This window comes from Pipistrellus hanaki (assembly GCF_964339955.1).
Source record: "Pipistrellus hanaki genome assembly, chromosome: 12".
Lineage (NCBI taxonomy): Eukaryota > Metazoa > Chordata > Mammalia > Chiroptera > Vespertilionidae > Pipistrellus > Pipistrellus hanaki.
The window spans coordinates 8,346,846-8,373,376 of record NC_140514.1 but is presented as its reverse complement, the minus strand read 5'-3'; the positions used below and the strand labels follow the sequence as shown (position 1 = coordinate 8,373,376).

Sequence of the window (26,531 nt, the reverse complement as noted above, 5' to 3'; positions counted from 1 at the left end):
AAAAAAAAAAAAAAAAAAAAAAAACTTTATTTCTTTATAAACATTCTTTCCCAAATTTCATTTTTGTTCCACCAAGGTTCTGGCACCTCCCTCACAAAAAGGACTCTGGGTGAATCACACCACGTCCAGAACCCAAGAAACACAAATGACATTGATCAAATGATGGGTAGGAAATGGAGACTGGCTCTCTGCCTATCAGGAGTAAGAAAATAAAATAAAACAGGTTTCACTTTACAGGCTAACTCTCTGCAGCATTATGTGGAGGAGGATTCAGAGGCTATGGCTCCTGAGCATGGGCACCAAGAGGGAGTAAGTACCACGACGGACGGACGGACGGACGGATGGATGGATGGATTGATGGACGTCTGCTGTGGGAAGGAGACCATGCGCTGGCCCTGGCTTGCTGGTCTGTTTGCAGAAGGACGGGTTCCGGGTAGAGGAGGCACCTTCCAGCCTACATGCAAAGGAGCCAGGCCTTTTGTGTGTCACGGGAGCTCAGACCTGTCTGTCAGGTCCGGGATGGGGCCTAGTCGAAGAGCTTAGGAAAAACACTGAGCGTGAGGGCGTGCAGAGCCGGCTCCTGACGTTTGCCAGCTGAGTGGCTGGGCCGGTGCAGGTGGGCCTGGGCTGTGGAGCCGTCCTCCTCCCAGCCTTGCTACCTCCACCGGCCCACCAGGGAAGGGAGGAAAAGAAGCCATGGGATCACCCGATCTGCACAGACTTCTCCTGCAGCAACACAAGTCACAGGGATAAGAGTTGAGCACACTGGATGGGCCCCACAATCCCACAGAAATGTGGGGTCCTGGACCCCTGCGGGTGATGCCCATAGGAGCCAGCCACTCCTCCTCTCACCCCAACTCTGAGCGCAGCAGCGCTGGGTGCAGCCCAGCCTCCCTCTGGGCGGCCTCGGGGTTGAGACGTGGTCTGTGGGGAGGCCGGAGCTGTCAGGCAGCTGCGGGGCGGGGAGGGCATGGGGTTGGGGAGATGACGGGGCTCCCAGGGCTCAGGGAGAGTGTGAGGGCGGGGTTGCTCTGGGGTAGGGATGGGGTGGGGGCCCCCCTTGGCCGTGTGTGTGTGTGTGTGTGTGTGTGTGTGTGTGTGTGTGTGTGTGTGATGGAGGCGGGAAGGCCTGCTGGGGCTGGCCAGTGGGGACGGGCAGTCTCCCTGGGGGGCCGGGGAGGGTCCAGGCCGGTGCGTCCCCGGAGCCAGGGCGGGAGCGGCCCCCCATCCCCTGGGGCCGTGCTCCCCCCAGAGCAGCCAGGAAGCCGTGGGTGCGGCTCCCGGGCCCCGGGCGCCCGGCCCGCCCCGAACCCGGAGTCCGGCGGCAGGAAACGCACCGCCCGCCGCAGCGGGCATCGGGGCGGAGCCGGGGCGCGGAGGGCGAGGCCTCCCGGGAGCGCGGGCCGGACCGGCGGGGCCGCAGGTGAGCAGCCGCCGCCGCCGGGGGAGGGGGCGCGGGCGCAGGGGAGGGCCGTCCGCCGGCGCCGCCTCCGCCCCCCGGCTTCCTGCGGAGGCCGCGGCCGCCATGTTGTCGCGGGGCTGAGCGGCGCCGGGCCGCGCTGACAGGCTGCGCAACAGGTTCGCGCGGGGCCGAGCGGGGTCGGCGGGGTTCCGGGGCCGGGGCCGGGGTCGCGGCCGGGGTCAGGGGTCGGGGGTCGCGCTGCGCCGTGCGGAGGGCCCGGTGGGTGAGGCGGCGGCGGGGCCGGCAGGTGCGGGCGGCCGGGCGGCGGGATGGGGCGGCCGCGCTCCGCCTGGGGGGCCCCGGGCCGGGCTGCCCCGAGCGAGGCCCCGGGCGGGAGGCGGACTCTCCGGAGCCGGTTCCGGCCCCGCCGGCGGCCGGGGGGGGGGGGGGGAGGAGGGGGATGCCCGGCGCCGGGGCCGGGACTCTCGGCCGCGGCCTCTCCCGGCAGGTGCGGCGGCGGCGCCGAGGCCCGGGCGGCCGCCCCCGGGCAGCTTCCGGGGTCCGGGCAGAGAGACCCCTTCGGGGACCCGCTCTGTTTTCGCGGAGTCGGCTTCCCTCCCCGGGATCCGGGTGCGGAGCCTGCGAGCCGCATCCCGGGGGGCCCGGGGGCCGGGGGGCCGGGGCGGCGGGGGGCCGGGGAGCCTGGGGGCCCGGGTGCGGAGCCTGCGAGCCGCATCCCGGGGCGGCGGGGGGCCGGGGGGCCGGGGCGGCGGGGGCCCGGGGGCCGGGGAGCCGGGGTGCGGGCAGCGCGGAGCGAGGCCGCCCCGGGGCCGGAGTGCGGGCCGCCGCTGCTGCTCGGTTGCGGTTAGAAGGAGGCCCGCCTGCGGGACGGCCGGGCAGCCCGAGGCGCAGGCACGGGAGGCGCCGGGCTTTCTGGCTAAAGGATCGCCGGTGGCGGCTGGGCTTCCCCGGAGACTCGTATGAATGATGGATTGGGAACATTGTGGACAGGAGGCGACCGCTTTAGGGTAGGAACCAGGGTACACTCACACACACACGTATATGTATATGATGGCTTTACTCGGTGCTCTGGTTCGTGATTACCAGCGTGGACTCGCTTCCCGGGAACAGGAGAGGGTGGCTGGGGACTCTGCGCGGCTGGGCTGCGGCCCCCTAAGCCGCTTAAGAGGACGGTTTGCCTCTCCCCGCGCCGGTGTCCTAGGCTGCTCATGGGTGACAAAACCTAAACGCAATCCAGAAGCATCGGCCCTTGTGTAGATTAGGAACGCTGCCTGCAGATGTTAGAGAGAGGAGCAGCTCTGCCGTGCACGCCTTTTGTTGGGGGGGGGGGGGGTGTTTGTTTGTGTGGCATTTTTGTTGTGCCTACGATTCCCTTGTAATTCCCCCTCTCCCCAGCCTTATGGAGATGTGATTGCCGTCTATCCCTGGTCATTTCGAAAGTATATAAAGTGGAAGTTGTTTTTTAAAAGCTCAGCAAGCAGAATTTCATGTTTTGGAAGGACGTGGGGAAAATGCAGCGCCGCTGTTTTAATGTAATATAAATAAGCGACTGAAAGCTTGCCTCTTCTTTTTGTTTGTTTTGTTAGCCTTTAATGCATGTACTTGTTCCTCTTGCTCACCTTTATAAGGAAAGGTAGAATTGGCTGAGAAAACCTGCCCCGTACTGAATTATTGAGCAGGGAAGTGCTATTGTTAGTTCAGCATATTTCAACACCCTGACCTCACTTGACTGTGAAGAAATGTGTTAGGTATGCTCTGGGATTGGAATTATAGTTTGAAATTTTTTTAAAAATATATTTTATTGATTTTGTACAGAGAGGAAGGGAGAGAAAATAGAGAGTCAGAAACATGGATGAGAGAGAGTCATCAATCAGCTGCCTCCTGCACACCCCCCACTGGGGATATGCCCGCAACCAAGGTACATGCCCCTGACCCAAATCGAACCCAGGATCCCCCAGTCCCCAAGCCAACGCTCTATCCATTGAGCCAAACCGGTTTTGGCAGTTTGAAATTTTTTTATGTTCATAAAAATGGAATAGTATAAGGAACCACCGTACACCCATCGCTCAAACCCAGCAGCTTTCAAGGTTTTCTTCATGCCTCTCAAGAAAATGATTTGCCTTTTCTTTCTTTATTGTTTGGCCATTTCACCCTATATATCTAATATTTCTCTTTTTTAAATAAAAGTTGAAATTTTCTTATGTAACCTAGGATTTTTCTTTTTAATGTGTCTTTAAAATAGACTTCCACAAATTTCCATCTTTCTACTAAGGCAGAATATTTATTGGCCATTTCCATTAATGACTTTTTCAGTATAGAAATATATTTCCCATGCCTGTCATATTTTACATGTTTATTATATATAGTATAATATATATATATAATATAATATATATAATGTATAAAATATATATGTATATGCGCTCACTTACCGCATGCCAGGCCCTGTGCTGTCTCACATAACCCTTTAAAGCTCACAAGCACTCTGTGAGCAGTTATTTTCCTCCCATCAGATAGCTAAGTGAAATGTTAACCTGGAGGTTAGCTGGCTACTCCAGGTCTCTGAGCCAGTAAGTACCAGAGCCAGGGTTTCAAACCCAGGCCCTTCCAGCTGCAGCACCTGTGCCGTTATCTGGTCTACTCATCTTCGTTCAGAAATGTGTTTGTTTTTCAATGTTACTTGGGCAGGCAATAACTATTTATTGAGTAAATGAATGAAAATACATGTTAGTCCATTAGTAAGTAACTACCATTTTTATATACTGTATTTACTTTTAAAGCATTTGTATTGAGTTTTAGAATTATTCTGAATATTATTCAGAATAAGCTACCTAATTACATTACTAAAAATGTGGTATATTTATTACCATCTAACAGTACATTTGCTTGTTTTTTCTCTTTCTTTTTTTTGGCGTATGTGTTCAGATCTTTTAATACCTTATTTCTGGAAAAAATTGTGGGATAACTGCTTTTGAAGAAAGGCTAAAAAGAAAGGCATACTCTTTTCGTGTGCTAATTGTTGAAGGTAGGAATCCAAGTGTGATGTAGGAAAATGTTTAGAATTCTGTAAATGAATAGATCTAAAATTGAAGATGCAGGAGAAATGCTGTATTTTTTACTTGAGTTCAGTTTTTACTTTATGCCCTCTTATAACTACAGAGCCCAGTGACTCACGTGAGAGTCCTGTTATTTAGAGTGTGCCTGTAGGTACTGTGGAGAAGGAGGAACCTGGTCTAAGGACCTGAAAGCAGAGAGGAAGTGGGGGAGGAAGGGAGGAAACGGAGCAAAAATAGGACAGAGAATACATCAGGAAATAATGTATTTTTACAAGTCTAAGAGGGCAACATATTTCATTTGCAATGTGTAGTAGTATTTTGAGAAATTCACTTAAAAATAATTTCACAGTATATCAGGACACGAAGTGACTTATTTACTTGTGGAGCTGTTCAGCAGTGGCTATGGTAGACATTGAGGAATGCATTACCAGATGGTAGACATTTAACTTGTTTCATTGAAGCAACTGTTTTATGTTTTCTAGATCATCTTCTTCACTCCTACATATTTATTTTAGAAAAGGACACGCTGTTTAATAAAATTTTGTTTTCATTACTATAGTAGATAGGATACAGACTTTCAAGCACCCAGCTCCAACACCAAATAGTTGTATAACTTTGAGAAACTGTAATTCTATAAGCTGGATTCCTCATCTCTAAAGAGGGGATGATAATAAGTGCTTATGTCTTACTATTGTAGTATGTAATATGGATTCTTATTCTTAATATTAAGAAATGATACCTGTTACTATTCCAATTTGCTTTAATGAGAAACTTCAAACTAAATTAGCGTGTGTGTGTGTGTGTCTTTTTTAACCTAGTGACTGGAAAAGAAATTAGTTTTTTGCTCCTAAGTTTTAGTGTTACCTTCAAAGTAACCCACATGAGAAGGCTGGAAAATAGAGTAGAACTGTCCCCCAATCTTATCCAACAAAGAATTTGTCCTCTGAATCCCCTTAATTTGGGAGAGGAGTGTAGGAGGAGGACACCAAAAATATAGCCTAAAGAAAGAAATGTTCTGCAAAAGAAACTATACTCCACATTATCTCTTCAAAACCTCTTGAATCCAGGTGCTTAAATAATTTCCACTTTTCAGTGGGCGGAGGGCTTGACTAGTATGAGATTAATAATGGTCAGGACTGGTCAAGAATGGTAGCAGTGTCAAAAGAAAGAAGAATAGTGGGCATTGTCAACTGCAGATGCAGAAGAGAGAAGGACCCAGCAGTATTTGCTCTGACAGTTTGGAGGACCCTGATAACTGGCTTTATCATTTCTTTTTGGGATAGTCATCTGGACACTTCTCACCACCCTGTTACTCCTTCTCACTTAAAAATGACTGCATAGCCTGGCCTGTGTGGCTCACTCAGGTTCAATATGAGATCAAGTACCTGGGTTGCAGGTTCAATTCCAGCCCCAGGCAAGTGCAGGAGGCAACCAATCCATGTTTCTCTCCCTCCCTCCCTCCTTCACCTCCTTCTCTCTCTTCTACTCTCTAAAAAAAATCAATGGAAAAAGTATCCTCAGGTGCAGGAAAAACAGAGAACAACTGCATAATAAATAAGAATTAAGTAGGTCAAGTTAATAAATTTCACAACTTATGTAACACTTAACAAGTGTAAAATACTTTTAGTGAATATGAGTGAGAACTTCAAGATTACTGAAATTTGCCAGAATTTGCAGGCTAGGAATGCATGTGTAGCATCAATTTTCCCACTTTGTGGCAAGTCCTGAAAACCTGAATGGGAGAAGAAGGGTCTTCTCACTGCATTGGCTTGTTCATCTCTTGCTCTGGTCGGGTGGCTCAGTTAGTTGGATTGTCATTCCCTATGCCTAAAGCTTGCGGGTTCGATTCCAGTCAGGGCACACACCTAGGTTTCTGGTCCATCCCTGGTCTGGGAGCAACAAATCAGTGTTTTCGATGTTTCTCTCTCTCTCTCTTTCTCTCTCTCTCTCTCTCTCTCTCTCTCTGATTAAAAAAAAAGTTTACTAATTAGCAGCTCTTTGCCATATAGGTGTAAATTTTTTTTCCAAGTTTCTTAGTTTTGTTTATAGATTTTTATAGTACCTCCTATATATAGCACTATTTTAATTCATTATCTTTATTAACTCATTTAATTTTTACAACATCCCTATGAGGTAGGTGCTATTATTGCTCCATTTACCAAGTTATCTGGTATTGTCTTAAATTCGCACACGGCTTTTCCCTCTGTGTTTGCCCATTTCTGCTCCCAATTCTTAAAAATCTCTCTTCTCTTCCTAGCCTTCTGGTTTATACCTATGTTTTAGTTCTACATTACTGAGTTTAAGAGTCATTTCTTCTGGGATTGCTCACCTAACAACTTTCTAGTGGCTTAAGGAAAAGGTAGGTGCCCGCATTCTGTCCTTTATACCTGTAGCATATATGGAATTCTAAGTTTTGGTCTAAGTCCTCTTCTGTACTCCTCACTCTAATTCATTTTATACAGGTGTTACACCTGTGATGACTCAGTAAAATTTGTGGATTTGAATTAAAGGCACACATGGTAGGTTGGTGATATCAAAAAGAGAACCAACCTTCCAAGACTATAATGAAATAGAGAAACTTATGCAGAGGAAGAAACATTGGAACTGGCCAATTGAGAAGGAGGAAGGAAGGAAGGGAGGGACCCAGAGACTAAAACTGAATGAAAACAGATGTGGAAATTTCCCATTCTGGGAGCAGCGTGTGATTTAGAGTGGTTTTGAGGATTATTAATCTTGCCTCTGGAAAGAGCCTGATGAAATAAATCCCTCTTTCACCCCAGTCCTTTTTTTAGTGTTCAGAATATTTTAATTTTCCTTCTAGATCTCCTATCCTATGAAATAGCTCAATTTCTCATCTGACTTCCCCCTTTTTCCAATGTAATGGGGAAATTTGGAGGGCCCTGATGTAATCTTGATAAGATTTTAAAATGCCCGGAGAAGTGTGGTGAATTGATGGTGTGGGCATACTGGAAGCCTGAGGCAGAGAATAAATCCTGAAGCTTTAGGCTTTGGCCATTCAGGTGCCACTCGCATCTTTTCCTGACTGTTAAGACATGTGATTAGACCTCTCCTTTTCTCTCCAGTCTTCATTATGTTCCTGTTCTTCTAGCTATGATAAAAGACATTCTTCTTTTAATTTTGAGGTGTACTGCCTGCTGGTCTTAAAGAAGAATGGGTGAGCACTCTATATATCAACAATATATTTTTTTGTCATTTAAATATATGTATTTGTCATTTAAAATAAATATTTTCAACCCTCTTTTCTCTTTGAGCTTAATTTTATTTCTCATTAAAGTTAGATTTTTTTCATTTTGGAAATAATACATGCTGAATGAAAAAAATTTTGTAAAGTGGGAGAAAAAAGTAGGAGAAAATAGTCATTCTATGTCCAGCAACCAGTGACAACCGTATTTTTTGGTGTGTGTGTTTTTCTTTTAATTCTCACTCAAGTATCTATTTTTCCATTGATAATTAGAGATAGGGTAGAGGAGGGAGGAGGGGGAGAAGGGGAGAGAGAAACATAGATGTGAGAGAGACACATTGATTGGTTGCCTCCTGAACACGCCCCTACCAGGGCTTAGGAACCTGCAACTGAGGTATGTGCCCTTGGCTGGGAATCAGACCTGCAGAATGGAACCTTGTGACCCTTCGATCCGTGGGTGGGTGCTCTAACCATTGAGCAACTGGCCAGGGGGACATTAACTTTCTGGTGTCTCCTAACAACCTCTTTGTTGTCTTTGTTTATACACACACACACACACACACACACACACACACACATACACATACACACGTATGTGTATATTCTAGAGGCCCGAAGCATGAATATTCGTGCAACAATGGGCCTTCCTTCCACTAATTGCTTTCACCACCTTCGCTCCAGCCTGGAGCTGCTGGGGGGGTGTGGGATGCCCCTGGCTACTCGGTGCTTGTGTATGCAAATTAACCCACCATCTTTGTTGGGTTAATTTGCATACTCCTGATTGGCGCCACAAGGGTAGGTCAATTTGCATGTTTCTCTTTTATTAGTGTAAATATATACATATAAATACCTATATATGTGTATGAATATAACATATTTTACAGTACAACATTGTAGCTAGAAGCATGACTTTTGCTGTCTGATTGGGATTTCAGTTCTAGCTTTACCTTTTATTAGCTTTGTGAGTATAATAATCTCACTTAGCCTCAGTTTTCTCTTTTTTTAAAAGTAAAGATTTCATAATAATAATTTATCCATAGGGTTGCTATGGGAGTGAAGAGATCATGTATGTTTAGAGTGACCCTCTCATAATAAATTCTCCATAAATGGAACAATAACTATTGGGCCTTTCTTTTGGTTAGGTTAGCTAAGTGTCTGCTGTGGACTATGTATGGAGGGAGGGGGCGATTCAGAAGCACTGTTCCTTTCTTTTCTGAAATAATTTAAATTCAATTTCAAAAACAATTTTTTAACATTCTCAAGGGCACTATGAAAATTTTTGTAGTGAGGGCTCCTTTAAAATGTTATTTGTCTAGGGTCAGGCCTTGACCCTTTTAGGATGCCCTTGATAATGATGAAGGCAACGATAACATGTAAAGACCTGAGTGTAGGGCTTGGCATTTGGTAACAGTGATTGTTGGCTGTGGTTATTATTTTCATAATAAGTACATATTCGCATTATGTCATACATTTTAAATTATAAAAAATATAACCAGTTTCCATGTTATTACATGGTCTAGCTGAACTTGTTTTTTTAAAAAATAGGTTTACTGAAATATATTCACATATCATTAATATGATTTAAGTGCAGGATAATAAATTGGCTCAGTTTATTCCCCCATTGTTGGACTCTCATTTCCAATGTTTTCTATAATAATAATAAACATAGTGAATATCTTTATAAATAAGGCATTTCCCATATTTACTTATTTATTTATATTATTATTTTTTTTTAATATATTTTATTGATTTTCCACAGAGAGGAAGGGAGAGAGCTAGAAACATGGATGAGAGAGAAACATCGACCAGTTGCCTCCTGCACACCCCCCACTGGGGATGTGCCCGCAACCAATGTTCATGCCCTTGACTGGAATCGAACCCGGGACCTTTCAGTCGACAGGCCGACACTCTATCCACTGAGCCAAACCGGCCTCAGCTCCCTCTGTACTTTAAAGTCAAATAAATAGTTTTGCTTTAATATTTGGTCCTGACAGGAGATAGTAGAAAATAGGCCCAATAGCTGGCTCCCCTCCCCCCTCATAGCAGTGAGGGGCTGAGTCACAATCTATTCTTAAGCGTTTTTCCCCCTTTGTGTGGGTGAATTGTCTTGTTCAGAGTTGTTGACTAATTCTTTTAAAAATAGGTTTAATTTAAATCTTCAATATAATTGAGGTATTTACTATTTCAGTGTTAGTTTACTATTTCTGTTCTTTTATGACCTCTTTTTTAAAAAAATATATATTTTTATTGATTTCGGAGAGGAAAGGAGAGAGAGAGAGAGATAGAAACATCAATGATGAGAGTCATTGATTGGCTGCCTCCTGCACCAGCCCTCCCCCCTCCCCCCATTGGGGATCGAGCCCACACCCTGGGCCTGTGCCCTTGACTGGAACCAAACCTGGGACCTTTCAGTCCGCAGGCCAGCACTCTATCCACTGAGCCAAATCAGCTAGGGCTATGACCTCTTTATAAGCTAAATTTAATGTTTATAAAGTCCAAACTTATAATTTATATTTAAACATTGTAAACTGGAGTTGCAAAGTTACAGATCTATTATAGAACTAAGAACTGACTTTATATAGAAGAGTTATCTTCTTCAGAGCTTTTAAGTCTTGATATGCTGTGTGGATTTGGGTCCCTACACCTCTAGGTAGAAATAATAGTAACCCTTTTCTCAAATATTAATGAAAGAAAAGCATGTCCTTTTTATTAGTAATCTGTACAAGCGGTATTGTATCAATTCAGTGATTTCAGATTAGCTGTTGTAGTTGAAATAACAGTAGTAATGTTATCAGTGGGTGCTCTCATCCCTACATGTTACCAGTGGAAGTGGAGTTCTTGTGATGTTGCAAGAAACGGAACTTCCTGAAACTCTCACAGGAGAAAGAGTGATCTTTATTTCAGTGGGAGTAAACCCCTGGGTTTGCACTGCTACATTTTCCTTCGCGGCCCCCCCCCCCCCCCGTGGGAAAAGTCCAATCTTCTCTTCAGCAGGGAAGAAGTCTTTGCTCCATATTAAAACACAGCCCCGTCCAGCATCTGGCTAGTTTAGTTTGTGTTCCTCAGTCCATTGTGTGTGGGGTCCATGTGAACTTCTACCACAGGGCAGAAAATCCCATCCTTTCCTACTCTGAAATGCCTACCGTAGTTTTCCGTGTGTAAGACACTATTTTTTTCTAAAATCGTTAGACTGAAAATGGAGGGGCGTCTTATACATGGAAGTCAGCCGAGGGGGGAGCCAATTTGGTGCATAGCTGCCCATTCCTTGTCAACAGTTCCTCCAATCATGAGCCTTATTGTTATTGCCATCAGCTGATGCAGTAATTGGAGGTGGAGAGTACACAAAATGCAATAGGGACCAGAGCATTCTGAGCTCATAAAGATGTAAAAAAAATAAATTTATATATATATGCATTCTGGATGGCGAACGACCAGTCACTATGACACACACTGACCACCAAGGGGGCAGACGCTCAGTGCAGGAGTGCCCCAGCCCGCAAGCCCCCATCGCCCATTCAGGGCCTGCCAGCCAGCCTCCCGGTCCCTCCCCCTGGCCTTGGCCGGCAGCCACTGATTGCCTGATGGAGAATGGGGAGCTGGAAGTGGGTGGCAGCGGATGCAGGGGCTCCAGGCTAAGATGGGTGTGAAAAGGGCCCCAATCATCCACTAGCTTCCCCACACACAGAGGGCAACTGGCAGTGGTGAGGGGTGGTGCTGGATGCGGGCAGCTGGGGAAGATGGGCCCTGATCTCAGGCCAGGCCTAGGAAGCCTACCCATGCACAAGTTTCATGCGCTGGGCCTCTCGTGAAAGGATAAGTACCAGTAAGCCATTGTCTTACTCTGCAAAATTCAAACTGAATTAATCAGCTATGCAAAAGTGCATGGAAATAGAGCTGCAGAGATACAATTTGGACTTCCTCCCACTGAGTGTATGATCAGACAGTGGAGAAAACAGGAAGAAAATTCCTTAAGATGCCAAAAAAGAAGAAGGCCTTAAGAGGAAACCAACAAAATGTTTAAAATATTGATTTCTTAATTTGGGTTGGGAAAGTGGTAAGTGTCTTATATATGGGGGCATCTTATACACGAGAAACACAGTATTTTTTATTGCTCAAATTCAAATTCTCACCACTTGGATTATGCTAGTTACTTCATAACTGGTGCCCTGTCTCAAAACACTCAAGTCCAGTTCCTTTCCTGTACTGTTTGTCAGAATCCTCTTCCTCTGCCTTTAAAAGACCGGGTTCTTGTTTCTTATATATGCTTTCTCTGGATAATGTCATTCTTGAACATGATGACATTTATCCCCAGTCCCTCGTGACTTCCAAACTGGGTCTCTAGCTCAAACATAGACTGTGCTTTAAATACTGGCTCTCCATGATCTGCACAGTGAAGTTCAAAATCAATAGCATTACATACTTTGTTCCTTAAATTGTGTTCTCCTGGCAAGTTAACTTCATTGCTTTAGTTTCTCTTTAATTGTTTCTAAAATGGAGATTAATTCAGTATGTTGTTTAACTTTTTTTTTTAAATCGTAAGGTAAAATATAGATAAGCCTCTCTATGTAAAACACAAAAACAGAGCTACTTTCATTGAAGTTGCTGTCCTCTCCCAATCCTCCATTCCTCCTCCCGACTCCTCTTCTGTAGTTATCTCCTTGAAATTTCTAGAACGCCAAGGAGCACATTTCAAAACTACTTACTGGGTTTCTTAAGTTCGCTTCTAACGCCTATGGTTAAGTGAGTTCTTTGAAATCACATCACTCTCAAATCACACTCTCTTTCAATGGGAAAGGTTCTGTTATACTGGCTATTGTACTTTCCTTTTTTATACCTTAAGGTTCAGATACTTTTCCTTTCTTTGTTAATGTGCCTATCCACACACACAATGCCTTTCACTCAAAAAATACTTAGAATCCACTTAATTTGCCATTGACCCCGTTAAATGATTCTTTCACAGATATTACCTCTTTTATGATAAGTACTGTGTGCATTGATTTACCTTCCAGTAGTATTAGTTCTGTCCTCTGGGTTCTCATAGTATTCTCCCCCCCCCCCTTTTTTATTGTTTACACTATTATAGATGTCCCCATCAACCCTCCTCTAGCTCATAGCATTCTTTAAATCCTTATATTACAGTGACTATCCATGTTTGATGAATAAATAAGTAGGTGAGTGAAAGAAAGAATAGATGGGCAACAGGTACGGAGAATAATATGTGTACTCTGTAAATTTCATCTTACTGTAGGAACTATAAAGAAGTAGGTAATTCTGCTCCAATCATTCTTTCTTAGTACTGACCTTGATTGATCTCCTTGGGAATCAGATGAGGAAGGAACATTTTCTCGACTAATTGGCAACTTTCGAGAGTCGGCTCTGTGTACCTAGGATGTAGAGTGGAGGAGGGCTGGAGAAAGTTTTATAAGATATGCTCTCAGGAACTTGATTATCTTACTTTTGAATGTCAGACCTTCAGTCAAATTTATTTAAACTTACCAGCATGATTCGAAGTATAATTGAAAAACCTAAGTCTTTCTTTCCTCCCACTGTAAGGCTGTCAGAATTCAATGGGAAATAAATCTTTATCTTTAAAAGTATACTTCAAAGAAAAAGAAAACAAGTTACAGAAAAAAGAAAAACATGTTGCAAGGGACAGTTTGGTCTAAAACCCACAGCTCTGATGCCTGCAAAATTTCAAGGAAGGAATTTGGGGCCTGCTCTGCTTTCCTACCAGTTTCTTTGGTATAATATTCAACTCAACATTGACTTTCTCCATGCTTCGCTTGCTTTGTTTGCCTTTTTTTTTTTTTTTAACATCTCAACCATGTTACCATGTTACTCATTTACCCAATTTATTTGTTCTACAAACATCTATTGAACATTTTCTCTAGGAAATCTGGTTAGTTTAGGCATTAGACATAAAGTGGTAAATAAAAATGGTCTCTGCCCAGTACAAATAAACAGACAAACATGTGAAACGTGCAATTGAAATACAGTGTGATAAATGAAGCTATTGTTGAATGAATACATGTGTGGACATACCAAGGAGACAGTGACTAGCTACCTGGTGGGACAGAAGCCTTTTAAAATAGAGGTGAGTCCTGACCAGTATGGCCCAGCTGGTTGGAGCATCGTCCTGTGGAGGGTTTGATTCCCCGTCAGGGCACATACCCAGGTTGCGGGTTCCATCCCCAGTTGGAGTGTGTGCAGAAGGCAGTCAATCGATGTTTCTCTCTGACATCCATGTTTCTCTACCTTTCTCTTTTTTCCTTCCTCTCTCTAAAATCAATTTAAAAAACAAAAGAGATGACATTCGAGTTGGGAGTTGAAGAATGATAAAGAAGTAGTGATTGACAGGAAACGGCTCTTTACAAAGGAATAGGGAAGTGAAAAATATTGTTTCAAAGGTTGGTACACTTAAGACATCTGAATCAAGGGGAAGTGTCTAGACATGTATGTGGTAAAGTAGATTGGGGTGAGATTCTGTAGAATGCCATATTTCATACTAAGAAGTTTGAGCTTTAACTTGTAACTACAAGTTAATTACAATTAATTAATTGATGAAATTAAGCAGGAGAGGGACATTAATGGATGTGTTGTGTTGTTTTTTGTTTTGGGGAGGGGGGGATGGACACACAAAACTAATAGACCTGTGGAAGGGACTGTTAACCAAAAAATAAGAGGCCAAAATGGAAGGCAACAAGCATTTATTTGAGATCAAAGAATAGCTATTCAGAGAGCATTGATTCAGGTAGAAGCACAAATAAAGGCAAAAAGTATTTCTGAGAATGAGTTGGGAAACAATTACATCAATAGAAGGAAGGTATTTCTATTTGTGCAAATATGCTAACATAGTGATGCTAATTCCAAACAATGTTTTTAGTTTTCAATCCCATCTGCTTTATTTTTTTTTAATTAAAAATTTTTAAATTACAGTTGCCATACAATATTATATTAGTTTCAGGTGTACAATTTAGTGATTAGACATTTATATAACTTATAAAGTAATAGTCCTGGTAAGTTTATACCCATCTGACACCATATATAATTATTATAATATTAGAGGCCCAGTGCACAAAATTCATGCACTCAGTGCGGGGGGGGGGGGGGGAAGGGGGGGGCGGGGGCCACACACGTAGGGGGTCCCTCAACCCAGCCTGTGCCTCACAGTCCAGGAGCCCTTGGAGGATGTCCAACTGATGGATGTCCAACTTAAGGGTGTCCTGAGCTGGCGTTGGAAATCCATAGCGCTTCCAGGGCAGCGGGAGAGGCTCCCGCCACAGCCGCTGTGCTTGCCAGCCATGCGCCTGGCTCCTGCGTTGAGCATCTGCCTTCTGGCGGTCAGTGTGCATCATAGCGACCTGTTGTCCTACCATTTGGTCTATTTGCATATTAGCCTTTTATTATGTAGGATTATTGACCATATTCTGTTGTATTTATGGAATACATGATGACTAGGTAGATGATCTAATTAAGGCTTTGTGACTGGGATGCTATTCCTTACTTGGCTTTCATAAGTCTGCTTTTCTCCAAATAATCGCTGGTATTTTACATGCTTTTTTGCAGTTCCAAAATGCAGGTGAAGAAGTTTCTTTGGGACACAGTGTTGCTTTAGGCCCAATCCAGAGTTTATTGTGCCCTGTTTTAATCACCTGTAGGTTTAAGGCATAAAACTCGTAAGGCAGCTCCTCTGGGATGAAGCTCTGGCTCCATTTTAAAGTGGCTCCATCTTTTACGGGTCTCAAGGCAGGAAGAACATTCTGGAGGGTCATACCCTCATTCACATAATGATCTTCTTAGTCACAATCTCCTATGATAGGCCTCAGAATCTGTAGAAATAGTAAATGTCCCACCCAGGGTATATGATCAGGGAAGTCGGGAAACTACAAAACAGGATACTGGACATAAGAGATGAGGTTTCTAGGACCAGTTTTGCTACTGAGTCTGTGAGCTTGTACAAATCTCTTAGTTTTTACATCTTGAAAATCGAGGGTTTGGACTCAATAATGTAATTACAGACTTAAAAAGACAAATAAGGAATAGCATTCCAGAGTCTGTAATTCATGACTTCTGTAATTCAGTGCTTCTACTCAAAATAAACAACTTTAATTGAGCTACTTTTCATTTATAATGCCTATATATTTTTTCTCTTCTTTTGGGTCTCAGTGACCTTTTTTAGCAGAAGGATTTCCTACACCTATTCAAGCATTTCTACTTATCTGTACCTTAGTATGAATATATTTCCCACATTCTCCAAATTGCATTTGGATTACATTAAATCAGAAACAGTCTTTTTTGCCTTATTCCTGTTTTCTACCATACATATCTTATTCAAAAAGATAATATCAGTTCTCAATTTATAGTAAGCAAGAAAATCTTTACTTACATATTCTAAAGCCATAGGTAATTAACAGTGATTAAATTATATGATAACGGAAGCTGCCAGGGTTGCCCATCATTACATGATACCCCCTCCAAGGAGCAGAGAGGTGTTTGTTGGATGCTACCTTCTATCACATGTGCCTACAACAGGCTTCAGACATGTAACTTGGGAGATGCTGCTTATCCTTTTCTTCCTCTCAAAAGGTTATACTTAGAGACAAGCAATAATTAGCACTCCCTACACTGTGTACGTGATGGATGTAGACTCTCTGACTTGTTTCTCTTCTCCCCTACAAAGGTACCAGCATTAAGTTGACCTACTGCTTGCAGGAACCCACTCACTTGTCATTAATTATTATCCATAAGAGAGGAAGAGGCAGATAGAGCCCACTGGAAATTCATGGGCTTTAGAATTAGACAGATTTGGGATTATTACATACTGGCTTCTTCACTTACAGAAGTTAGGAAAGTCATTCAACCTTTCAATTCTTCATCTATGAAATAAGTACTATGTCATCTGCCTTGCTGTGATATTGTGGGGATTTTTTGTATTATCAAAGGGATCTGGCAGTATCTGGTCCTGGTGGACTAGTCCAGTAGTTGGCAAACTCATTAGTCCACAGAGCCAAATATCAGCAGTACAACGATTGAAATTTCTTTTGAGAGCCAAATTTTTTAAACTTAAACTTCTTCTAATGCTACTTCTTCAAAATAGACTCGCCCAGGCCATGGTATTTTGTGGAAGAGCCACACTCAAGGGGCCAAAGAGCTGCATGTGGCTCGTGAGCTGCAGTTTGCCGACCTCGGGACTAGTCTGTAAGGTCCTCTTTGTCTGAAGCTCCTTGTATAAAACCTAGAACATACTGGGTTCTCAATGAATATTGAGCATGACACATAGTAACTAAAGACTTAGCAAATGGTAATTGTTATGACTACACAAAGTAAAACAGTTTTACTTTTTAAAAATAAAATATACATGTTACATTTTTTAAATTTTCAATTGTTATTTCTCTGCAAATAGATAAGAATTGTTAAACATGAGGTAATTATTCTACAACAGGGCAGAGTTGGTATAAATGCAAGAGATATGAAATGGTATGCTTTAAAAGCTTATTGGTTCCAACAACTTACCTTATTCAGATGTTATGATTGTCAGTCAGATGTTCCATCCATCCATGTATCCATGTTATAGTACAATGTAGTAACTAGGAAAGGAATTGCCCTCCCTGTTCATTATATTATTTGGTTCATTCTTTGATTTTATTTAAGGATTATACCTGTGCTTATTAAGTAGTATTCTGTTATATTTATAGAATACATAATGATAAGGTAGATTATCTAACTAATTAAGGCTTTGTAACTCTGGAATGCTATTCCTTATTTGTCTTTTATAAGTCTGCTTTTTCTCCAAATGATCTTTGGTATTTTACATGTTTTTATGCAGTTCTAAAATCCATTGCAGGTAGTGCTTCGAGGATTTTCTCCTGCATTTTAAAATTATCTCTCTCAGTTACAGAGACCTGCTAAATAGGGGCCCTGCATCTCTATAAGGAAATAGTTTCTTAGCAGGCATATGATGTATTTTGGTTTACCATTACTTATGATAATTTAAAATTGGGGAAGTAAAAATGTGCTTGTTTGTAGAATTCTGTATTTAAAGTTGTAGTCATAACTTGGTTTATGAGACTTCCTTCTGTGTTCATGTTTTTGGTTTTTGTTTTTAAGCTGGTGGCAATTCACCCAGTCTCACAAACCATAATTCTGAGAGTCATCTCTTTGATTCCTTTTACTCCATAATCTAATCAGTCCCTGAGTTCTACCTTTTATTAAACCATTCATTGTTCTCCAATTCATCCCATCTTCTCTGTTTCTGCTGCCACTATTCCAGATCAGGTGCCAGATACTGCTCTCCACTCTTTCCTAACTGAGCTCCCTGCTTCAAGTGTGCCCTTTTCTTCACAATTGATTGTCTTACGTGATATCCGACTCTATCCCTCTTCTTAAAACCTTTTAAAACGCCTTGTCAACCACAGGTTCCAATTCAAGGTTCTTAACATTACAATTATAAGTAACTCTTACTCTTTAAATCTCAACGCAATACCTCTTTAAGGGATTTCTGACCACCCCTCCTCGGTTTATGTTACCTTTGAGGAAGAAGTGAAGAAAATCAGCTTGTGCTTGGGTGAAATTTCCTCCTACTTGAGAATAGTGTAGTGACAGGTGAAGTCAAGTGTGGTAGCAGGTTTAAAGTTCCATTGCAGTAAAGGTTACTAACATCTAAAGAAAGAACGGGAACACTGAGAGGAGGATGATATACAGTGGTAACGTATAGAAAAGCTGGGAGTCACGAGCAAAATTGGCAGTGCCAAAACCTTATTGCCCATCCCTTTTACCCAGTTCTTGCTCACTCCTGTTGTGTAGGTAAATGTATCAGAGTGTCTGTGCCTGGTGCCATTAAGTATTCTAATCACAATTAAGACCTTGTGCGCAGTTCAGTGGATGATGGTTTGCTTTATAGGAGGAAGTAAAGCTGTTAAATTTCTTGTTGTCGATTAATAAAGTTTGGATTTATAAGCCAGTGTTTTGTTTGTGTGACTCACTTTTGGTGGTTACACTGATAGAGTCATATTTCTTCTTGAGCACACTGACTTCACCGAGATACAGGACCTTGGTAAACACTTTCTGGCAGCTAGCCAGCCAGCTCCTCTGGTGACGCCGTCCACCATGATGCGCAGCTCTTTGCGCCTTCTTTGTTCAGATGGCTGTGCAAACACTTTTCCTTAGGCTTCTGAAAATACTAATATTGAAGTGATTTGAGTAAATAGAAGAGCTACTGCGTAGTCTCTTTATAGCAGTGTTTTCCTACAACGTTACAATTCATGGCTTATATAACTAAATATATTAGTAATGTAAATTTGTTAGGTCCTCACTCACCCTAACTTTTCCTACCTTTGAGTTTCAAGAGAAAAAAAGTTTTAATTTACTCTGAGTAAATTAATAAGTTTAGGGTTCAGATTTATATTGCACTCCTCCTTCCTGGGCACCCAGAAAGCAATTTATTAAAAACCCACTGTGTGTCAGGCAGTGTACTGGATCATGTTTAATACTTTAAAAAAAATACTCCAGCAAAGTATTTTCACAGATGAATCTGAGCCTCAAAATAAGTTAAATAACTCTTCCATGATTACAGCTAGGAAAGTAGTAGAGTTGGGATTTGAACCCAGGGCTATTAAATTTCTGAATTTCCTCTCTTTAAGTTCAGAGCACTTACCTAGCACATTTAATTATGTTTAAATAAAACATACTTCAAGACCATTTTTCTAAACCTGTGGAACTTGATTAAATAGCTATGCTATATTTATTTGGGGATTTTTCTCGTTTGGGGATTTTTTTTTTTTTTTTTAAAGAAGAGTGTTGTGGCTTTCATTCTTACATTTAATTTATACAGTTGATTTTTCTGAAATAATTTCTTGCCTAGTTATAACTTACCTCTTTCCCAAATTAATTTCTACAAAATTAGTTCATGCTGAGAGTGTAATCAGTGCTTGCTATTAAATATGTGACTGTGTGTGTTTTTAATGGTTCCGTTTTAAAGGCAGACCCATTCCGCAACAAAATCTCCTCCCCTTTCCCAAATGTAAATTCTGCCTGTCCAGCAGCAGCAGAGCTCTGCACCGTTTTCTGTTGGAAGTGTAAGCTGCAGGGGACAGACATTCCCACTGCTTGGCGGGGCGCGCTGAGCTGCGATCTGCCCTTGTTGAATTATTAATGCACCATGTTTTTATGTTGCAGATGGCTGAGAGCTAGCCAGGAAAACAGGAGCATGATGGCTCAATTTCCCATAGCCATGAATGGTAAGCGTAAGCAGCTTTGTGCTTGTGGGAAGATAAAGAGGTTATGAGATGGGGGGGAGGGGGGCGTAGAGGTTATAAAATATTCTTTTGTGATATTTTTGAGTGTAAAAATGAAAAACTTAAAAGTATTTTTTTAACTAAGAGTATTCTTATTGAAAATATTTGGGCAGTCTATTTCAAAACACTGCATATAGCTTCTATTAGAATATTACGAATCCCACAACTCCTTGTAAGCATGTTCTGCTGTATCATCTGGAATGTGTGCTTAAGAATAACTTAAAGCCATATTTTTGTGTTTGATGTATAAAACTGGACGACAAAAAGCAGAGCGCTATAAGCAGGAGAATATTAAAGGTGTTTTTTATAGCATGGGATGATTGTAAATTGATTAAGCCAATAATTATAGTGATGATGTGCTCTGACACATTTGAGAATTTCTATGCCCCATACAAAGGAATTTGCATTAAAAACAGTTTAGTGCCGAAACCGGTTTAGCTCAGTGGTAGAGCATCGGTCTGCGGACTGAAAGGTCCTGGGTTCGGTTCCGGTCAAGGGCATGTACATTGGTTGCGGGCACATCCCCTGTAGGGGGTGTGCAAGAGGCAGCTGGTCGATGTTTCTCTCTCATCGACATTTCTATCTCTCTATCCCTCTCCCTTCCTCTCTGTAAAAAATCAATAAAATATATATTTTTTAAAAAACAGTTTAGTTATAAACTTCAGCATGTTAAGTAGGTTTATAAATAAAATGAACATAATAGAAAGCAGTACAGCAGGTCCTCAAATAATGTCCTTTCAATTCACATTTCAATGTTGATGAGAAAAAGGAAATTGATTCCTATCCAGGACCGCTGTCTGTGTGGAGTTTGCATGATCTTCCGTGTTTAGGTGGGTTTTCTCTGGTGACTCCGGTTTCCTCACACATCCCAAAGACGTGCATGTGAAGTGAACTGGGCGTCTAAATGGCCCCAGTCTGAGTGAGTGTGGGTGTGTGTGAGTGGCCCTGCTATGGAAGGATATCCTGTCTAGGGTGGGTCCCATCTTGTATCTTGAGCTGCCAAGACTGGCTCCAGCCACCGGGGCCCTGAACTGGAATAATCCAGTTGGAAAAGAATTCTCTTTTTGGTTTTATTAATCGTTTATAAATATATAGAGCTCTACATTTATTTCAGTGTTTAGTATTAGAAGTGTTTTGGGTCTTAATTTAGAAGTTTGGTGACATTTTTGTGACCAAGAATATGCCATAGGAACTTAACTCTTGTTTATATCAATTGGCCTCGGCACAGGGCAGACACAGGACCCGCCGTGGGTTCTTGTTTCCTCACCTGTAAAATGAGGATATTAGTAATACACAATCTTAAGGTACTGGTGGGAGTCAATGAATTATTGTGTATGAAGTATCTGAAGGGTAGTCAGGGCTCAAGAAAGGTGAGCTGCTTCCATCTTTGTCATCCTTTGTTGTTGTTGTCATGTTTTACCATCATCATTTTTCTAGAGTCATATAGTAGTAAATCAGTCTATAGCCACACTGCTTGCCTTCCTAGTCACAAGAATCGTGACATGTTAATTTATTTATTTTATAATAAACTGATCAACTAAGTAGGTTTTTTTTTGTTTTTTTTTTTACTGTGAATGTGGTATTTCTTTATTTAGAAAGTGTGTAGTGTAGCTATTTTAGGTTTTTAGTTCTTCAGTACATATGTTTCTTTATTTTTAAATCTAATCTTAAAACTTGTTAAGAGAGGATGGTTATAGATTTTTTTTAATCCATTCATTTAGGGCTAATTGTGTGTGTGTAATAAAGACTATGTGACCTTGGCTTAGCAAAACAGTGCTTAAGGCACACAGTCATTACATGGAAGAATTAGTGTTTCTTTGGCTCTAAATAATTTATTGGGGGTGACATTATAATAATAAAATGATATAGGTTTCAATTGTGTAATTCTACAATACAGCATCTATATATTGTATTGTGTTCACCACCCCAAGTCAAGACTCCTTCTAAGTATGTATTAAATCAAATATATCATAGTGTTTTGAATTATAGTGGACACCTACTTTTCAATGATAAGCATTCCTGGAAACAACTTTGTAAGGGAAATTTTTTTATAATGTAGGCAGCAAACATACACGAGTTTATATACCTAAACATATTTAGTTTCTTATTGGTAGCAGGTGAATTTGTAAAGGTAGTCAAAAGTGAAGAATAAATGGTTATGAGCCACATTGAATGTATTGAGCACTAAAGACCTGCTCAGAGGGCTGGTATAACCGTATGTGAAGGATAGACCACAGAAACATTGTGACTTTTATGTTCCCCCAAGTCCTGACCTTGCCTCTCTTGTTTTCTGCTCCCTCTTTTATTCATTCACATGTTTATTCCTCAATCACTTATAAGTGTGTGTTCTGTACTGGGTACTCGGCTGGTTCTGGGAATAGAAAGGTAAACACACAAAGCTCCTGTTCTCCAAGGGCTCATAGTCTGGTAGGACAGATGGGGAAAAAGGAATTACTGCACCTTTCTAAGTGCTCTGTGGAAGCATGGAGTAGCCTCTTGAGAATCCAAAGGAGGAGCAATTAATTTGACCTGCAGCCATTAGCCACCCCCTAGTGGAAGTGGCATCTGCCCTGGACCTTGAAAGGGGAGTTCATACTTACTCTCAAGCTGTTTCCTGTGGCAGCACCCAGAAAGACGGGACTGTGCAAGAGACCAGAATGAGCCCCCACCTGAATATTTCAGGCAACTGTAGGGGGACAAAATACCATGCAATTTTCTGCATCCTTTTCTTCTGCTCAGCAAAGTCTAAGCTGCTGTGGTCACTGGGGAAGGTGTCAACGAAGACCCATCCCAAGGGCACAGCAGAGACACATTGCTGCTGGGGTAAGAGTAGAAGAAAAAGCTCTGTCACTGAGGCAGGGAAGGAACCTTCTTGGGTCTAAGATTCTATACCAAGCAGAGTTAATGCTCCCACTGCTGTTGGGGGAGAAGCAGTAAAGTCCTTCCCAAGACCAAGGAGGAGGAGGCACAAGGAGTCTGGATGCCATACCCCAGGGGTCCGGGTACACAGGGCCTGCCTAAGACTGAGTGTGGATCAGGATCAAGTGGGAGTCAAAGCTGTCTGGGGGTGCTGGGGGGGGGGGGGGCAGGCCCAGCAGTCAGTTAAATGTAAGGGGCCTCCAGGAGTTGAGGAGACCACACCAGAGCATTTACCTTGGGGAAGAAGGCTCCAGAGCCAGTTCTGGAAGTTAAAGGTTATTAATGTCGCTTCTACCCTCACACCTCTCCGTGTCTCAGGAGTTTCCTCCTCAGGTGCCTGGCTATGACTCTGCCTCCACAAATCTAGGTGTTCCATTTGGCTCTAACTAACTTCACTGTGATCCAGAAGGCTTAGGTGCAAAAACTCCAAGGATTTTGCATACACCTAAGCAGAATTAACTTTGAATCCTCTAAATCCTATTTTATTATCTTTTTAAATAAGTAAATAAATAAATCCTATTTTAGCTGAGCTGCCTGAAACTGGAGGATGTGCCAGTGAGGCCTACCTGCAGTTGTTGTGAGAGAGATGCGCCATGTCCAGTAATGGTCAGGCTAGAATCCTGAGGTTCCCTTGGGCCCGTCTGTCTGCGTTCTTGACTCTATCATTTCTGTGGGACAAGCAAGGCTTTTAGGTTCTCCTCACTTTGTTAGTTGTGGAATTCAAGTTGAACCACTCCAAGATGCTTCGCAGTTCAACATGGAAAACACTGGAAGTTGTTTTCTAGAGTAAGAGTCCCTTGAGGGTGGGAACAATATTTTCTTCCCCTTTTTATTTTCAGTTTTATTTTGTGGCCTATTTCCGGCGAGTGGTATGCAGTAATAGTTCAGTAGATGTTAACTGGATTGATGAGTGAAAAGGGCTGTGCTCTGTGTTTGTGATAGAGCTTACTCTTTGTGTCACTGGGGTTTAAGTACTGTCATTAGTTGGGCATTTGTGACTCATTTACATTTTAGAATTGTGTATTTTAAGCATTCTCATATATGCAGTATGATTTCTTTGTCTTCCTTTTATGTTTTAGGAGGGCCAAACATGTGGGCTATTACCTCTGAAGAACGGACTAAGCATGACAAGCAGTTTGATAACCTCAAGCCTGCAGGAGGTTACATAACAGGTTTGTGTTTATATTTTCTTGTGACTTATGCTCCTTTTCATGTCATATCTTAGAAATAGTTTTGAGTGCTGTAGGTTTGTATTAAATGATAAAATTTATTCCAAGGTGAAATATTGCCATTTGCAACAACATGGGTGGATCTTGAGAGTTTCTTATGTGAAATAAGTCAGATAGAAAAGGATAAGAACCTTGTGATATTGCTTACCAGTATATGTGAGATATAAAACAAACGCAACAAACTTTATTACTAATGACACAGCTGTTAGCATGAGCGTCAGCATGTTTCTGTCTATGTCCCTTGTACACTGAATCACACTGAGACCATGCAGAGATCCCAGAAGGATGCTACACGTGCAGAGATTGTGTTGTAGGAGGGGAACACTGAGGTTGAGGAACATACCATGTTTCAGCAAGTGGTAAGCTAGTTTATTCTTTGTCCCAGAGGAAAACATTACCTCGTCCCTCAAGATAGCGCACTGAAACCCAATTCTGAGAAATGACCCAGGTAGAGAGCAATTAGGATCTCCCATTCTTAGCATACACAGCTGTATATATAAGATTGTAAGAGATCCATGGAGGGCTACTTAGAATTCTTCTAAGGAATAGTATTTTAAACTATACATTTTATTAAATAGAAATATATCTAATAAGACTTCAATTATTGTGAAAAAACAGATGAATAATGTAATCTTTTATCACTGATCACATAACTAGTTGTGACTTTTTTTTAGAACATCTAAGTCTTATTAAAGTAATATAAGTAATTTTATATATGTATTTCTGTTTAATTTTTTAGTGATTGGAATTAAAATGTTAATAAACCAGTAACATTGTTGCCCATTATTATTATTCAGAGGCATTGGAACAATTCCTTCCACTGATATGCTGTTTGATTTTTGTTTTATTGCCTTTAGGTGATCAAGCACGTACGTTTTTCTTGCAATCAGGCTTGCCGGCTCCTATTTTAGCTGAAATATGGTAAAATAGTTTTTTTGTAGATGATTTTAAATTTCCGATTGTCTGGTTTTGTTTTGTTTTTAATACAGTTTAACACCGTGGTCAGCAAACTGCGGCTCACGAGTCACATGTGGCTCTTTGGCCTCTTGAATGTGGCTTTTCCACAAAATACCACAGCCTGGGCGAGTCTATTTTGAAGAAGTGGCATTAAAAGAAGTTTAAGTTTAAAAAATTTGGCTCTCAAAAGAAATTTCCATTGTTGTACTGTTGATATTTGGCTCTGTTGACTAATGAGTTTGCCGACCACTGGTTTAACATAAAGTTGTTTTTAGTTGTAATCTGTTATTAAGTAAGAGTATTTCTTCAGTGAGGACATGAGTGTGGGGTTGTGGGTTGGAGGGTTAATGGAGGGATGAGGACATATATGTAATATCTTAATAAAGAAATTTTTTTAAAAAAAGAGTATTTCTTCAGCTTGTTAGAAATACATTTGATTGAGTAAATGATTGAAAACCAATTGGGGTTTTGTTCTGTAGGATAAATTTCTAATTTACTTAGAATTTCTAAGGAAAGAAAATGTATACATTTCTATTGAAAAACATTTCTTTATAATTTGACAGAATCTCAAAATTTTCTTTCTGTTATTTTGAATATATTTTTATTGATTTTGTACAGAGAGGAAGGAGAGAGATAGAGAGTTAGAAACATCGATGAGAGAGAGTCATCGATCAGCTGCCTCTTGCACACCCCCCACTGGGGACATGCCCGCAACCAAGGTACATGCCCTTGACCGGAATCGAACCCTGGACCCTTCAGTCCCCAAGCCGACGCTCTATCCATTGAGCCAAACCGGTCTTGGCTCTTTCTGTTATTTTGTTGTTTCATTTATTTCATCATCTACAAACCCCAAATTATTCCTCCTTTCTTCTGTTCCTACCTTAAAGAAATTATGCTTTATGATATCTATAATAACATTGTTTTTTAATGTACTTAAAGTAAATACCAATTTCTACTCCATTTTTCTCTCCACTTGGAATATTCCCAGCTTGGCTAAGTGTCAGGCATATAGCAAGCATTCAATAAATATTTGAACAAATGAATAAGTTTAGAAGGATTATCCTTTTTTTTAAAGAATTCTAACCCAAAGATATGTTTTTACTGATTTTTAATTATTGATTTTTTTACAGAGAGGAAGAGAGAGGGATAGAGAGCTAGAAATGTCTATGAGAGAGAAACATCGACCAGATGCCTCTTGCACACCCCCTACCGGGGATGTGCCCACAACCAATATACATGCCCTTGACCGGAATCGAACCTGGGACCTTTCAGTACTATCACGGAGCCAAACCGGGTTCGGCTCTTTTTACTGATTTTTAGAGAAGAGAAGAGGGAAAGAGGAAGAGAGAAACATTGATTGATTGCCTCCTATATGCACAGGGGAATGAACCCACAGCCTAGGTTTGTGCCCTGACAGGGAATCAACCCCTCAGCTTTTTGGTGTGCTGTATG

General features: G+C 41.8%; 1 protein-coding gene across 9 annotated transcripts in view; it reads left to right on the top strand.

Annotated features, from left to right (window-relative positions):
• Window positions 1-1,300: 1,300 nt before the first annotated feature.
• ITSN2 (intersectin 2) overlaps window positions 1,301-26,531 on the top strand; it is an 88,034-nt gene continuing 62,803 nt past the window's right edge. For 2 of the 9 annotated variants that reach the window (XM_084900591.1, XM_084900587.1), the window contains exons 1-4: window positions 1,302-1,423; window positions 19,856-19,917; window positions 23,973-24,065; window positions 24,980-25,043. In XM_084900591.1, coding sequence (XP_084756717.1) covers window positions 19,887-19,917; window positions 23,973-24,065; window positions 24,980-25,043 — 188 coding nt within the window. In that variant the 5' untranslated portion in view covers window positions 1,302-1,423; window positions 19,856-19,886. The other 7 variants (XM_084900589.1, XM_084900584.1, XM_084900585.1 and 4 more) reach the window with 6 other exon arrangements.